At 40.9% G+C, this 15748-nt stretch overlaps 1 protein-coding gene across 7 annotated transcripts in view; it reads left to right on the forward strand.

Moving 5' to 3' along the window:
* The window catches only part of ARMC2 (armadillo repeat containing 2), a 125564-nt gene extending 115936 nt beyond the window's left edge, over window positions 1-9628 (forward strand). For all 7 annotated transcript variants that reach the window (XM_024249093.3, XM_054557968.2, XM_054557966.2 and 4 more), the window contains 2 exons: window positions 644-804; window positions 8988-9628. In XM_024249093.3, coding sequence (XP_024104861.3) covers window positions 644-804; window positions 8988-9145 — 319 coding nt within the window. In that variant the 3' untranslated portion in view covers window positions 9146-9628. The remainder of the gene's footprint in view (window positions 1-643; window positions 805-8987) is intronic.
* The last annotated feature ends 6120 nt before the right edge of the window (window positions 9629-15748 follow it).

Raw genomic sequence — 15748 nt, forward strand, 5'->3', positions numbered from 1 at the left:
CTGACTCTCTCAGGATTTGAAGGACATCATTTTCTTGGGAGCTTTGGCCCTTTCATCATTCCTGTGGGGCAAAGGTACTTCAACATTGGGAAGCCCCTAAGCTGAGGCTAAAGAGGGGGTTTAGATTCCACTGGATACTTAAAATAGTGCAGAAGTAGGCCGGGTGTGGTGGCTCACACCTGTAATCCCAGCATTTTGGGAGGCCGAGGTGGGCAGATCACTTGAGGTCAGGAGTTCGAGAGCAGCCTGGCCAACATGGTGAAACCCCGTCTCTACTAAAAAGATAAAAATTAGCCAGGCGTTGTGGTGCACCCCTGTAATCTCAGCTATTTAGGAGGCTGAGGCAGGAGAATCGCTTGAATCCGGGATGCAGAGGTTGCTGTGAGTGGAGGTTGCAGTGAGCCGAGATCGCGCCACTGCACTTCAGCCTGGGCAACAGAATGAGACTCTGTCTCAAAAAAAAAAGTGTAGAAGTAGATTATTGCTACTTTGTAACCACTTAAATTTATAGATAAGGAATTATTTTAAGTGATCACTGGATTATACTTACATATCACAGAAGGATAATCATTATGCTAACAATATTAAAATTAAAGACAGATTCAGACCTAATAACTTCTCAATTTGAATTTTATTAACTCAGGTTAGTGGATTGTTTAAAAGACTTTGGTCCTACTGATTGGCAGCTGGCCTGCTTGGTTTGTAAAACTTTATGGAACTTCAGTGAAAACATCACTAATGCTTCGTCATGTTTTGGAAATGAAGACACCAATACACTCTTACTCCTGCTCTCATCATTTTTAGGTAAGACTCTTGACTATGATGAGTCTGTGAGTTTTATCAGAGTGTGAGATAGCTTTTTTCTGTGACCTGTTCGGATAAATATTAGTATGCATTTAGGTGACTGTATTTCTATAAGCATCAAGAGTATGTTAAAGATTACTATAATTTGGAACTATCTGAAGAGGCTGAATGCTATTTACAATGGGGACAGAAGGACTTTCAACTCGTTAGATACAATCATGATTTCTTCTATGGCTTTTTTTTTTTTTTTCATTTTCTCTAGAGTGCATAAATATAAGACCTCAGCATAAATGTATTTCTGTTGTTCAAAAGCAAATAGACACTTGTAATTGAGAAAATATGGCTAAAAGCTACTCAATTAAGTCATGCTTTTAAATGAAGCTGTACATTTTAATTAGCTATGTTAATTATCATGTGGGTGAGGGCCTGTGAGACTATTTGGCATTACAATGGAGTTTATATCCTTGAAAGGTAGGAAATCACTGATACAAATCAAAGGAAAGAAGATTGTTTCTTTCTTTTCTTGGGTCAGGGTCTTGCTCTGTCACCCAGGATGGAATGCAGTGGCGCGATCACTGCTCACTGCAGCTCTGAACTCCTGGGCTCAAGTGATCCTCCTGCCTCTGCCTCTCAAGTAGCTGGGACTACAGACATGCACCACCATGCCCAGATAATTAAAAAAAATTTTTTTTTGTAGCGATGAGGTCTTGCTATGTTACCCAGTCTGGTGTCAACCTCCTGGGCTCAAGCAATCCTCCCACCTCAGCCTCCCAAAGTGCTGGGATTACTGGTGTGAACCACCTTGCCTGGCCAGGATCATTTTTTACATTTAAAAAATTTTTATAATTTTAGGATAATTTTTTTCATCCTGGGTTAATTCTAAAAACAATGATTTGGGTCAGTAAATGAGTGTTTTTAATAATCCTTTTTCTCAAATAGAGGAGATGTGCCCAACACTGCCCAGCCACCATACTAGATCCAGGAGGCCATGTGAAAAGGCTCAAGGTCACTTGGAAGCCATAGGTGCTGAGTTTCTAAATTTTGAGCTCAACTTCTCTGCAACCTGAGAAAGCTTAACAGACACCTTTCCTTTACACTCCTTCACTAACCAGAGCGGAGGCTCCCAATCCTGGCTGCAGAGCAGACTCACTTGTGGAACGTTTAAAAACACAGATTATCAGCTGTTCCGAAATGATATTTTATCATCTCCAAGATGAGGATAATTAATGTCCAGATTGCAGGGTGATAAATGAGCAGATGTGTACAAAGAGCCTAACACAGTGCCTGCCACATAGCAAGTCCTCAGAAGGTGGCTGACGTGCTCTGGAAACTCTTGAAGTGTTGTAACACTGTGCCACTAAACAGAAACTGGAACTCAGGAGTTGTTTGAAATAATTGGGTTTGCTAGGTTGATGTGAAATTTGGTTTTTCCAGGTAAATATAATTTTGTACATGTGTTTTAAAACACAATAAGGAAAAAAAAGTGAGCAGTTTTTTTTAATCATTGAGGTTCACAGTCGGCTCCATGAGCATTAAACTGACTCAGGTTGCAAGGAGCAGAAGTGCATGTTCAGGTTGCCTTAATTCAGTTCTCAATGGTGGTAGAGCATTGAAATCAGCTGTGGAGTTAAAAACCCAAAAAAACTAAAAACACCTTCCTGGCCCCAGCCCTAGGAATTCTGATTCAGAAGCTCTGGGATGAGGCTGAGAATCTGTGTTCAAAGTTTCACAGGTGAGTCTATTAGCTAAGATTGAGAGCCCCTGCTCTCGTTAGCAAAGGAGCTTAAAGGAAGAATGTACAGAGAGAAGAAAGAAGCCAGGAAACAAGATACTGCTCAAAGCCTCCCAGAGAGCCAGGCAGGAGCCAGAGTCCCAAGTGACCCCTCAGCCGTGGGCGTCATGAGCTCCGCCCCCTGGGCTCCACCATTCTAGAGACCCAGCTGTGTTGTGTCTGCTGTTAGGGAAAGAATTCTCTCCCCACTTACTCCCTCTAGGCTCCTTCTAGATCATGGCTTCAGCTACCTCCAGGCCTCCACTTGCTGCCCTCCCTGTGTCTGTCTGTTGCCAGGGCACTTTCCTATGTCACCCACTCAGGGAGAAGATATGATTGGCTCAGTGAGTCACTGTCCTATGGCCCAGGGCTTTCCTGCGTAGGCAGCAGCTACCCGGTGACAGGCTGTGGTTTCCTTTGTTACCCAAGTCTGGGGCAATCAGCCATAAATAACAAGGATGGTGGGGCTGCGGGGCTGTGTGGCATAAAGATGGATCAGAAGGAGGTGTGGGCATGGCTGGCTTCTCAGCAGGGGCAGTGTACGTGGAAGGCACTTCATTTTAGTGGGCCCTGCTGCCTGTTACAGTCACCCCTTGGTATCTGGGGGGATTGGTTTCAGGGCCTCCCTCGGATACCAACACAAATGCCCAAGTGCCTGATATAAAATGGCATAGAATTGGCATTTCACCTACACACATCTTCCTGCACACGTTAAACCATCTCTAGACTATTTGCAATACCTACAGTGTGAACGCTATGTAAATGGTTGTTGTGCTGTGATTTTTATTTGTATTCTTTTTATTGTTGTTGTTTCAAATATTCTCTATCTGTGGTTGGTTGAACCTGTGGATGCGTGGCCCGTGGATGCGAAGGGCTGACTGCACTCCATTCCCAACTTTTCCATAGCCAAATTGGGCTTCTGATCGTGCTTCTCCTGCCTCTGTGCCTTTGCACATGTTCTGTTTCATTTCCTACCTGCCGATCCCAATCTGCCTAGCCAGGTGCAGGCCCTTCCCACGTAGCTTCTCAAGCCCACAGTCGTAGGCTAGTCATAGGAAATCTATACTTCTTATTTAGCAATCAATCATGAATTGTGTAACTTGTCCTGTAATTATCCTGTATTATTATTTTGTGAGTTTTATCTTCTTTCCCCTTTCCAACTGCACCACCTTAGGAAAAGGATATTGCCTCATACAAAGAAGGTACTTGATAGCTGCATGTGGACTGGCTAACAATGGTGGTACCTTTGTTTCAATAGTGCTATATCCTTTTAAAAGCATGTTTATTCTATTTTTGAAAGATCTGAGGCCATCAGCTAGGTGACAGATACGGAAAGTAGGTTTTAGGACAGTTAAGTGGCTTGCCTGAAGTCATACTGTAGCAAAGGCAGGACTTCCCATCCGAAAACAAACAACTAGCCCTGTGTTTTCCAGCTGCTCCGTTACCTAGAACACCCTTACTCCACTGCACCCCGTGCAGGGGGACTGTGGCATGGATAACAACAAATAAACACAGCTCACTCAGGGAGCCAAGCCACTGTGCAATGCATCCCAGGTTTCTCACGTGAGCTCCTCTTCACGAACCATGGGGACTGCCTCGTGGGCTGGGTGGTGGGCTGTGCTGCCTCCTGGCTTTTCTCTCGGCAATGAGCACTCAGACCCTGACTTCTGACAGGGTCATGGCTGGGTCTGGGCAGTGGGACTGCTGCAAGTGAAATGGGCATGTGGGTGAGAGTATACTTGCATTTCAATTCTTTTACAAAGATAGCTGAAAAAAACAAAACAAAACAAAACAAAACAAAAAAAACAGGCCATTTTGGAAACAGGATGAGCTGTTAAATTACCAAGGCCTGTGTTGAAGTATGAGCACTGTTTTTGGAAATACTGGTGTGGCAATTTCTATAGTAATGTAAGTTACCTAACTTTTTCTTGCTGAGTGACTAGAAAAAAAGGATAAGTAATATATCCTCAACATCGTTGGAATGTTGACAGTCTTTCTGGAAAGTGGCTTTAAAAGAATGTGGTCTGAAACTTCCCATTATACTGCAGTCATGTCTTATGAGCTCATAAGCAGCGTGTTGATGCTGAAGTTCTTAGTGGTGTGCTGAGCACTCCAGACTACAGTGAGCCCCTCTGCGGGGAGCTGGTACCTGATGACCATGTGTGTAGTTTATTGTTGCAAATGGGAAGTACACTAGGCTGTTGTATGTTCATCATAAGTTTCGTGGCAGTGGGCACTTAGGTTTTGTGACAAGAGTAGAGTGGGGGCCCACGTTCAAGTTGGAGGATCACATCAGCCTATGTTGAAGAGCTATCAGGTGCTTCTAGAACATTCGACAACTTTGCCTTATGAGAGAATGGTCAGGGCGATGATAAATCCCTTAAACAGCCATCTGCTGCTGAACAGCTAGCTAGGAAATAGTGTAGTGAGTAAAGGAAGCTTTTATAGATGCTGCAGGACACAAACTTCTAATGATGATTGTGTTGTAATGATCATTGATACATTTATATTTTAGGGTCTTTTAATTCTTTCTAATACTTTGCCCCAAATTTTAGTATTTGGAAGCATGCTGTGCCTAAAGAAAGCTTAAGAATGATTGGTTATCTAAATAAGCACTTTTCACACTGCAGGTCAGGAAATCAATTTAGTTGGCTGTGACCAGCATCTTTAAAAAATGAAGTAGCAAAGAAAGAAAATATCAGAATGTATTATATTTAGTAAGGACAAGTATTGTAATGTGAAACATTTGTTTATTCGTATATAAGTAGGTATATGTATACAGAGTCATGATGCAAAATACTGTGAAGCACAGTTTCTAACTTATGATGATTCAAATCTTAAAAAGAATTAATCAAAGGCTGAGTGCAATGGCACATGCCTGTAATCCCAGCACTTTGTGAGGACGAGGTGGGAGAATCACTTGAGGCTAGGAGTTTGAGACCAGCTTGGGCAACGTAGTGAGACCCATCTATACTAAAAGTGAAAAAATTAGCTGGGTGTATGTGTTTTGTAGTCTTAGCCACTCAGGAAACAGGTGGGAGGATCACTTGAGCCCAGGAATTCGAGGCTACAGTGAGCTATGATTACACCACTGCATTCCAGCCTGGGTAACAGAATGAGACTCTGTCTCTTAAAAAAAAAAAAATGAATCATAGATCTAAATTTTTACTCAATCAGCCTCTGCTACTCTTTGCAGTACAAGTTCCAAAATTTAATACCCCATGTGATATGGCACTTTTAATGTATGTTGTTGTATTTACTTTCAAACTTTAGACCTCATTTCTCTTACCTGTAGCTGTTTGGCTATTCTTGTTATCTTGTCTAACCCAGTTTAGAATTAATATGGTTTGAGGGTGGATTAACTATAGGCTGGGCCTCAAGACAAGTAACGTGGTCTTGACATTAGATTTTAAAAAGCCACACACCCAACAGAGATTTTGCTAAAACCACTAAATCCAACCAAAGCCCTAGGAGAAAGAAGGGACTATGACATGCCCAGGCCACACTGCTTAGCCGCCAGCAGCTTGGGAAAGAAGGACTTCTACAATAGAATGCATTTTCTTTCTTTCTTTTCTTTTTCTTTTTTTTTTTTTTTTTGAGACAGAGTCTCTGTCGCCCAGGCTGGAGTGCAGTGGCACGACCATGGCTCACTGCAACCTCTGCCTCCTGGGTTCAAGTGATTCTCCTGCCTCAGCCTCACAAGTAGCTGGGACTACAGGCACCTGCCACATGCCCGGCTAATTTTTTGTATTTTTAGCAGAGATGGGGTTTCATCATGTTGGCCAGGTTGATCTCGAACTCCTGACCTCAGGTGATCCACCTGCCTCAGCCTCCCAAAGTGTTGGGATTATAGGTGTGAGCCACCGTACCCAGAATTTATTTTCTATACAACAGAATTCATTTTCTATACAACGGAATTTTATTTTTATACAACAGAATTCACTTTTCAACAAAAGTTTAATGTTCAGAAAATCTGGAAAACAGTGAGCAGGAAGATGGCCTAGAAATCTGAAATCACTGGCTGGGCGCTGTGGCTCACACCTGTAATCCCAGCACTCTGGGAGGCCAAGGTGGGTGGATTACCTGAGGTCAGGAGTCCGAGACCAGCCTGGGCAACGTGGCAAAACCCCATCTCTACTAAAAACACAAAAAATTAGCCTGGCCTGGTGGCACATGCCTGTAGTGCCAGCTACTTGGGAGGCTGAGGCACAAGGATCACTTAAATCTGGGACATGAAGGTTGCAATGAGCCGAGATCACACCATTGCACTCCAGAGCAGACTCTGTCTCAAAAAAACGGAATGAAATCTGAAATCACTGAGACTACCTGACTCTTTTTGTCTGGAAGTAGCCAAACAAGAAGAGCTTTGAACGCACCAAATGTCGCCTGCATTCTCCTCCCCTCGGGGCCCAGTTATCTCATGGGTGGGGAGATCCAGGTTTGCTTACAGGGTCTGCATGGAGCTCCTTGCCGAAGTGTTTGTGTCTGCCTGGAGCTTATCTCAGAACTGCATAGTTGACCACTTGGTTGTGATGAGAGGAAGGTACAAACTGGGATTCCAGACTCCCTTATCTTATTTTGGGTGGTGACACTAACACCCATAGTGCCAAAGTACACAGTGAATGTACACAAATATTCAGTGTAGAAAATCTGATATCAACAGAGTCATGAAATATTTTATAATAGGATTTTAATTGGCCCTATAAAAAAAGTGTTGGCAGCTGAGTGCAATGGCTCACGCCTGTAACCTAGCACTTTGGGAGGCCAAGGCGGGCGGATCACTTGAGGTCAGGAGTTGGAGACCAGCCGGGCCAACATGGTAAAACTCTGTCTCTACTAAAAAGAAAAAATTAGCTGGGCGTGGTGGCACATGCCTGTAATCCCAGCTGCTCAGGAGGCTGAGGCAGAAGAATTGCTTGAACCCGGGAGGCAGAGGTTGCAGTGAGACGAGACTGCACCACTGCACTCCAGCCTGGGTGACACAGTGAGACTCCATCTCAAAAAAAAAAAAAAAAAAAAAAAGCGTTGGCAATTTAAGTAACAACATCTGTGGTTGTTAGGATTTAGTGGTTACCATTTTAGAAGTTGGCCTCATGTCGCAGATGTAGGAAGTGGCAGAGCTAATCTGATTGGCAGGTCAGTGCACTTTTCTGAAGTCTGTCACACAGGGTGTGAGGCTCAACATCAACATGTAAAATTGCTGTGGCAATCAGCACAGAAACCTCAGTGGTCATTTGTCTTCCTACTTGGATTGAATATATTTATGGTGTTCCCAGAATTCAGGGTGCCCTTAGATTAAGAATTGAAGTTGTACTTTTGCATTTTATTCTTACAAGTTCTTGTCTGCATTATCCATGGGCTCACTTGGGATTCTAATACTCCTTGGGATTCCCAAGTTCTCTCAGTTTTCAGTTATGGAGAGAGTTTGGGGGTGGAAGGTTGTCTTTCCAAAGTACTACTTCCCTGCTGCTTTGAAGCCAGCAAAGTTCTGATTTTCAGTAAAGTTTAAAGTGTCAAATTTAACTGAGCTATTTTCCTAAAAGATTTCCTGATTCCTTTTATATCTAACCTTTGAAGTAATTAACTTTTCTATGTACACATAAGGAAGTAACATATTAATACGTTGTTTATTCTGAGAAATTGTGATCTGACTTTTAGATACAAACTTACATATAAAAAACTAAGGAATTAGTTGAAATAAGGGTTCAGTTCAATTTTGGATTTTTTATTTTTTGGGACAGGGTCTCGCTGTGTCGCTTAGGCTGGATGGCGGTGGCATGATCGTGCCCCACTGCAGCCTCAATGTCCCGTGCTCAAGTGATCCTCCTGACCTCAGCCTCTCGAGTAACTGGGACCACAGGCACATGCCCCCATGCCCAGATAATCTTCTGATTTTTTTCTTTTTCTGAGCTGTCACTGTGTTGCCCAAGCTAATCTTGAACTCTTGGGCTCAAGCAATTCTCCTACCTCAGGCTCCCAATGTGTTGGCATTATAGGTATGAGCCACCACACCTGGCCAGACTTTTTTTGAAAAAAATATTGCCCATTTAAATTGAGATACCAAAATAGACTAATTGTAAACTAATGGGCTTGGCGAGGTAGCTCACACCTGTAATCCCAGCACTTTGGCACTTGGGGAGGCCAAGGCAGGAGGATTGCTTGAGGTCAGGAGTTGGAGACCAGCCTGGGCAATACATGGAGACCCTGCCTCTCCAAATAAAATAAAATAAAATAAAATGATGTATTCATAAAGAACAGAAGAGAGTAAAGAACTTCTCTGAAATCCTGTCTTGTGTTACGTTGGTATTAAAGGATGACCCAGGGTGAGTTTAACTCATATCATCAAAATTAAACTATATTCAACAGGATTACATTTGTAAATAATGCTGTAATTTAAATTTTTCTAATACAGATGAAGAACTAGCACTGGATGGCAGTTTTGATCCAGACCTAAAAAACTATCACAAACTCCACTGGGAAACAGAATTCAAACCTGTGGCACAGCAGCTTCTAAACCGAATTCAGAGACATCACACCTTCCTGGAACCCCTGCCCATTCCCTCTTTCTAACATGATGCAGATTAACAGTTGAAACAAGAACTCACGTCTCCCTCATTCTTAAGAACTGGTAACAAACGTGAACATTTTTTTCAGCATTAACAAATGTGGAAAGTTTTTCAAGAACTGGTTTTAGTGAGTAGCTGAAGTATTTTTTAAAATTAAGCATTTCTTCTTGTTAGGTATTATGGAAAAATGAATATACACGTTATGTTTCCTGTTATGAGAAATGTAAGATGAAAATATATGCATTTTTAAGTAAATGACTTTTTCTTCTATTCTCTATTAAACAATTTAGTTCTAGTCTTAAAATCTTGATTTAGCACTTGGAATTATGAACACTTGGAATTGAAGTGTTCATAAGTTAAATGAACTGTGCAATAAAGGCTGTTAGATTATATAGAAAGAAGGGTAGTCAACATGAGTGGAACACGTTACAACATAGGATCTGTACTAATTCTTACTATGTCAAATAATAAATGTTCTAATTAGGTACCAGTATTTTTTTGGTCTTTATATTAAGAGAAGGAGTAAGCAGAAAAACTTAAAACTGCTTTGGGCCATCTGTTCTTTATTAAATAAGTAAAATAGATAACACGAGAGTATATTTTCATTTGAAATAAAATGACTGGACTAAGACAGTCCTTCTAATTGTAACTCTCTGTGTTTGACAGGTGAGGTAATGTATTAGAAAGAATGCAGGCTTAGGTGAATGGTAGACCTGAATCTGAATCCACGCTCTCCCCTGCTAGCTTTGTGGGCCTGGAGCAAGTAACTTAATTTCTTGAGCTGCAACTGCAAAATGGGAATCATATCAATTTTACTGTAGTGTAGTTTGGAACAAACCATTAAATGAGCAAATGGCCCAGTCCAGTGTATGATGTGGAGTGGGTGTTCAAGAACATTATGATGGCAAGCACTTTCTTAGCTTGCCATCCTTTGTAGGATGAGTTTGGCCTTTGAATAAATGATTAAAAAACAAAAGATTGAGCTTACTATTATTATCCTATACTAGCCAAATGAAGATGAGTTGGAAATAAAAATAAATTTGCTGGCTCATACCTGTAATTCAGCACTTTAGAAGGCTGAGTGGGGAGGATCCCATGGGGCTAGGATTTCAAGACCAGCCTGGGCAACAAAGTAAGACCTCATCTCAACAACAGAAGTAAATTTACTACTCTGCTTGGAGAAAAGCTTTTATTAACAGCTCATTTCTCACCCTACAAAACACCAAGACTCATGGGATAAGAGCAGGCATCCCAGACTGAATGGGTTCTTGAAGCCTATTAGAATAAACCAGCTGTGCATGGTGGCTCACACCTGTAATCCCAACACTCTGGGAGGCCGAGGCGGGCATATCACCTGAGGTCGTGAGTTTGAGACCAGTTTGGCCAACATGGTGAAACCCCATCTCTACTAAAAATACAAAAATTAGTCTGGCATGGTTGCACATGCCTGTAATCTCAGCTACTCGGGAGGCTGAGGCACGAGAATCTCTCTCTCTCTCTTTTTTTTTTTTTTAATTATTTAAGTTCTGGGGTACATATGCAGAATGTGCAGGTTTGTTACATGGGTATACATGTGCCGTGGTGGTTTGTTGCACCCATAACCCATCATCTACATTAGGTATTTCTTCTAATGCTGTCCCTCCCCTAGCCCCCAACCCCCTGATGGACCCCAGTGTGTGATGTTCCCCTTCTTGTGTCCATGTGTTCTTATTGTTCAGCTCCCACTTATGAGTGAGAACATGTGGTGTTTGGTTTTCTGTTCCTGTGTTAGTTTGTTGAGAATGATGGTTTCCAGATTCATCCATGTCCCTGCAAAGGACATGAACTCATCCTGATTTATGGCTTCATAGTATTCCATGGTGTATATGTGCCACATTTTCTTTATCCAGTCTATCACTGATGGGCATTTGGGTTGATTCCAAGTCTTTGCTATGGTGAACAGTGCTGCAATAAACATACATGTGCATGTGTCTTTATAGTAGAATGATTTCTAATCCTTTGGGTATATACCCAGTAATGGGATTGCTGGGTCAAATGGTATTTCTAGTTCTAGATCCTTGAGGAATTGCCACACTGTGTTCCCAATGATTGAACTAATTTACACTCCCACCAACAGTGTAAAAGCATTCCTATTTCTCCACGTCCTCTCCAGCATCTGTTGTTTCCTGACTTTTAATGATTGCCATTCTAACTGGCGTGACATGGTATCTCATTGTGGTTTTGATTTGCATTTCTCTAACGACCAGTGATGATGAGCTTTTTTTCATGTTTGTTGGCTGCATAAATGTCTTCTTTTGAGAAGTGTCTGTTCATATCCTTTGCCCACTTTTTGATGGGGTTGTTTGTTTTTTCTTATAAATTTGTTTAATTTCTTTGTTGATTCTAGATATTAGCCCTTTGTCAGATGGATAGACTGCAAAAATTTTCTCGTATTCTGTAGGTCGCCTGTTCACTCTGATGATAGTTTCTTTTGCTGTGCAGAAGCTCTTTAGTTTAACTAGATCCCACTTGTCAATTTTGGCTTTTATTGCCATTGCTTTTGATGTCTTAGTCATGAAGTCTTTGCCCATGCCAATGTCCTGAATGGTATTATTGCCTAGGTTTTCTTCTAGGGTTTTTATGATTTTAGGCTTTACATTTAAGTCTTTTATCCATCTTCAGTTAATTTTTGTATAAAGTGTAAGGAAGGGATCCAATTTCAGCTTTCTGCATATGGCTAGCCAGTTTTCCCAGCACCATTTATTAAATAGGGAATCCTTTCCCCATTTCTTGTTTTTGACAGGTTTGTCAAAGATCAGATGGTTATAGATGTGTGGTGTTATTTCTGAGGCCTCTGTTCTGTTCCATTGGTCTATATCTCTGTTTTGGTACCAGTACCATGCTGTTTTTTTTACTGTAGCCTTGTAGTATAGTTTGAAGTCAGGTAGCATGATGCCTCCAGCTTTGTTCTTTTTACTTAGGATTGTCTTGGCTATGTGGGCTCTTTTTTGGTTCCATATGAAATTTAAAGTAGTTTTCTCCAATTCTGTGAAGAAAGTCAGTGGTAGCTTGATGGGGATAGCATTGAATCTATAAAATACTTTGGGCAATATGGCCATTTTGACGATATTGATTCTTCCTATCCATGAGCATGGAATGTTTTTTCATTTGTGTCCTCTCTTACTTCCTTGAGCAGTGGTTTGTAGTTCTCCTTGAAGAGGTCCTTCACATCCCTTGTAAGTTGGATTCCTAGGTATTTTATTCTCTTTGTAGCAATTGCGAATGGGAGTTCACTCATGATTTGGCTCTCTGTTTGTCTGTTATTAGTTTATAAGAATGCTTGTGATTTTTGCATATTGATTTTGTATCTTGAGACTTTGCTGAAATTGCTCATCAGCTTAAGAAGATTTTGGGCTGAGACAATGGGGTTTTCTAAATATGCAATCATATCATCTGCAAACAGAGACAATTTGACTTCCTCTTTTCCTAATTGAATACCCTTTATTTCTTTCTCTTGCCTGATTGCCCTGGCCAGAACTTCCAATACTATGTTGAATAGGAGTGGTGAGAGAGGACATCCTTGTCTTGTGCTGATTTTCAAAGGGAATGCTTCCAGCTTTTGCCCATTCAGTATGATATTGCCTGTGGGTTTGTCATAAATAGCTCTTATTATTTTGAGATATGTTCCATCAATACCTACTTTATTGAGAGTTTTTAGCATGAAGGGCTGTTGAATTTTGTCACAGGCCTTTTCTGCATCTATTGAGATAATCATGTGATTTTTGTCATTGATTCTGTTTATGTGATGGATTACATTTATCAATTTGTGTATGTTGAACCAGCCTTGCATCCCAGAGGTGAAGCCAACTTGATCATGGTGGATAAGCTTTTTGATGTGCTGCTGGATTCGGCTTGTCAGTATTTTATTGAGGATTTTCGCATCAATGTTCATCAGGGATATTGACCCTGAAATTTTCTTTTTTTGTTGTATCTCTGCCAGGTTTTGGTATCAGGATGATGCTGGCCTCATAAAATGAGTTAGAGGGGATTCCCTCTTTTTCTGTTGTTTGGAATAGTTTCAGAAGGAATGGTACCAGCTCCTTTTTGTACCTCTGGTAGAATTAGACTGTGAATCTGTCTGGTCCTGGGCTTTTTTTTGGTTGATATGCTATTAATTGCTGCCTCAGTTTCAGAACTTGTTATTGGTCTATTCTGGGATTCAGCTTCTTCCTGGTTTACTCTTGGGAAGGTGTATGTGTCCAGGAATTTACCATTTCTTCTAGATTTTCTAGTTTATTTGCATATAGGTGTTTATAGTATTCTGTGATGGTAGTTTGTATTTCTGTAGGATCGGTGGTGATATCCCCTTTATCATTTTTTATTGTGTCTATTTTATTCTTCTCATTTTTTTTCTTTATTAGTCTGGCTAGTGGTCTATCTATTTTGTTGATCTTTTCAAAAAACCAGCTCCTGGATTAATTGATCTTTTGAAGGGTTTTTTGTGTCTCTATCACTTTCAGTTCTGTTCTGATCTTAATTATTTCTTGTCTTCTGCTAGCTGTTGAATATGTTTGCTCTTGCTTCTCTAGTTCTTTTAATTGTGATGTTAGGGTGTCAAATTTAAATCTTTCCTGCTTTCTCTTGTGGGCATTTAGTGCTATAAATTTTCCTCTACACACTGCTTTAAATATGTCCCAGAGATTCTGGTACATTGTGTCTTTGTTCTCATTGGTTTCAAAGAATGTCTTTATTTCTGCCTTCATTTCGTTATGTACCCAGTAGTCATTCAGGAGCAGGTTGTTCAGTTTCCATGTAGTTGAGCGGTTTTGAGTGAGTTTCTTAGTCCTGAGTTCTAATTTGATTGCACTGTGGTCTGAGAGACTGTTTGTTATGATTTCTGTTCTTTTCCATCTGCTGAGGAGTGTTTTACTTCCAATTATGTGGTCAATTTTAGCATAAGTGCAATGTGGTGCCGAGAAGAATGTATATTCTGTTGATTTGGGGTGGAGAGTTCTGTAGATGTCTATTAGATCCACTTGGTCCAGAGCTAAGTTCAAGTCCTGGATATCCTTGTTAAATTTCTGTCTCATTGATCTTTCTAATACTGAAAGTGGGATGTGAAAGTCTCCCACTATTATTGTGTGGGAGTCTAAGTCTCTTTGTAGGTCTCTAAGAACTTGCTTTATGAATCTGGGTGCTCCTGTATTGACGCATACATATTTAGGACAGTTAGCTCTTCTTGTTGCATTGATCCCTTTACCATTATGTAATGCCCTTCTTTGTCTCTTTTGTTCTGTGTTGGTTTAAAGTCTGTTTTATCAGAGGGTAGGATTGCAACCCCTGCTTTTTTTTTTGCTGTTTGCTTGGTAAATATTCCTCTATCCCTTTATTTTGAGCCTGTGTGTGTCTTTCCACATCAGATGGGTCTCCTGAATACAGCATACCAATGGGTCTTGACTCTTTATCCAATTTGCCAGTCTGTATCTTTTAATTGGGACATTTAACCTGTTTACATTTAAGGTTAATGTTGTTATGTGTGAATTTGATCCTGTCATTATGATGATAGCTAGTTATTTTGCCTGTTGTTGCAGTTTCTTCGTAGCATCAATGGTCTTTACAATTTGGTATGTTTTTACAGTGGCTGGTACTGGTTGTTCTTTTCCACGTTTAGTGCTTCCTTCAGGAGTTCTTGTAAGGCAGGCCTGGTGGTGACAAAATCTCTCAGCATTTGCTTGTCTGTAAAGGATTTTATTTCTCTTTCACCTATGAAGCTCAGTGTGGCTGGATATGAAATTCTGGGTTGAAAATTCTTTTCTTTAAGAATGTTGAATATTGGCCCCCACTCTCTTCTGGCTTGTAGCATTTCTGCTGAGAGATCCACTGTTAGTCTGATGGGCTTCCCTTTGTGGGTAATCCGACCTTTCTCTCTGGCTGCCCGTAACATTTTTTCCTCCATTTCAACCTTGGTGAATCTGACAATTATGTGTCTTGGGGTTGCTCTTAAGGAGTATCTTTGTGGTGTTCTCTGTATTTCCTGAATTTGAATGTTGGCCTGCCTTGCTAGATTGGGGAAGTTCTCCTGGTTAATATCCTGAAGAGTATTTTCCAACTCGGTTCCACGTTCCCCGTCACTTTCAGGTACACCAATCAGACGTAGATTTGGTCTTTTCACATAGTCCCCTACTTCTTGCAGGCTTTGTTCATTTCTTTTCATTCTTTTTTCTCTAATCTTGTTTTCTTGCTTTATTTCATTGAGTTGATCTTCAGTCTCTGATATCCTTTCTTCTGCTTGATAGATGTGGCTATTGATACTTGTGTATGCTTCACGAAGCTCTCGTGCTGTGTTTTTCAGCTCCATCAGGTCGTTTATGTTCTTCTATAAACTGTTATTCTAGTTAGCAATTCGTCTAACCTTTTTTCAGGGTTCTTAGCTTACTTGCATTGGATTAGAACATGCTCCTTTAGCTCGGAGGAGTATGTTATTACCCACCTTCTGAAGCCTATTTCTGTCAATTCGTCAAACTCATTCTCCGTCCAGTTTTGTTCCCTTGCTGGCAAGGAGTTGCGATCTTTTGGAGGAGAAGAGGCATTCTTGTTTTTGGAATTTTAAGGCTTTTTGTGCTGGTTT

The sequence above is a fragment of the Pongo abelii genome, chromosome 5 (assembly GCF_028885655.2).
Source record: "Pongo abelii isolate AG06213 chromosome 5, NHGRI_mPonAbe1-v2.0_pri, whole genome shotgun sequence".
Lineage (NCBI taxonomy): Eukaryota > Metazoa > Chordata > Mammalia > Primates > Hominidae > Pongo > Pongo abelii.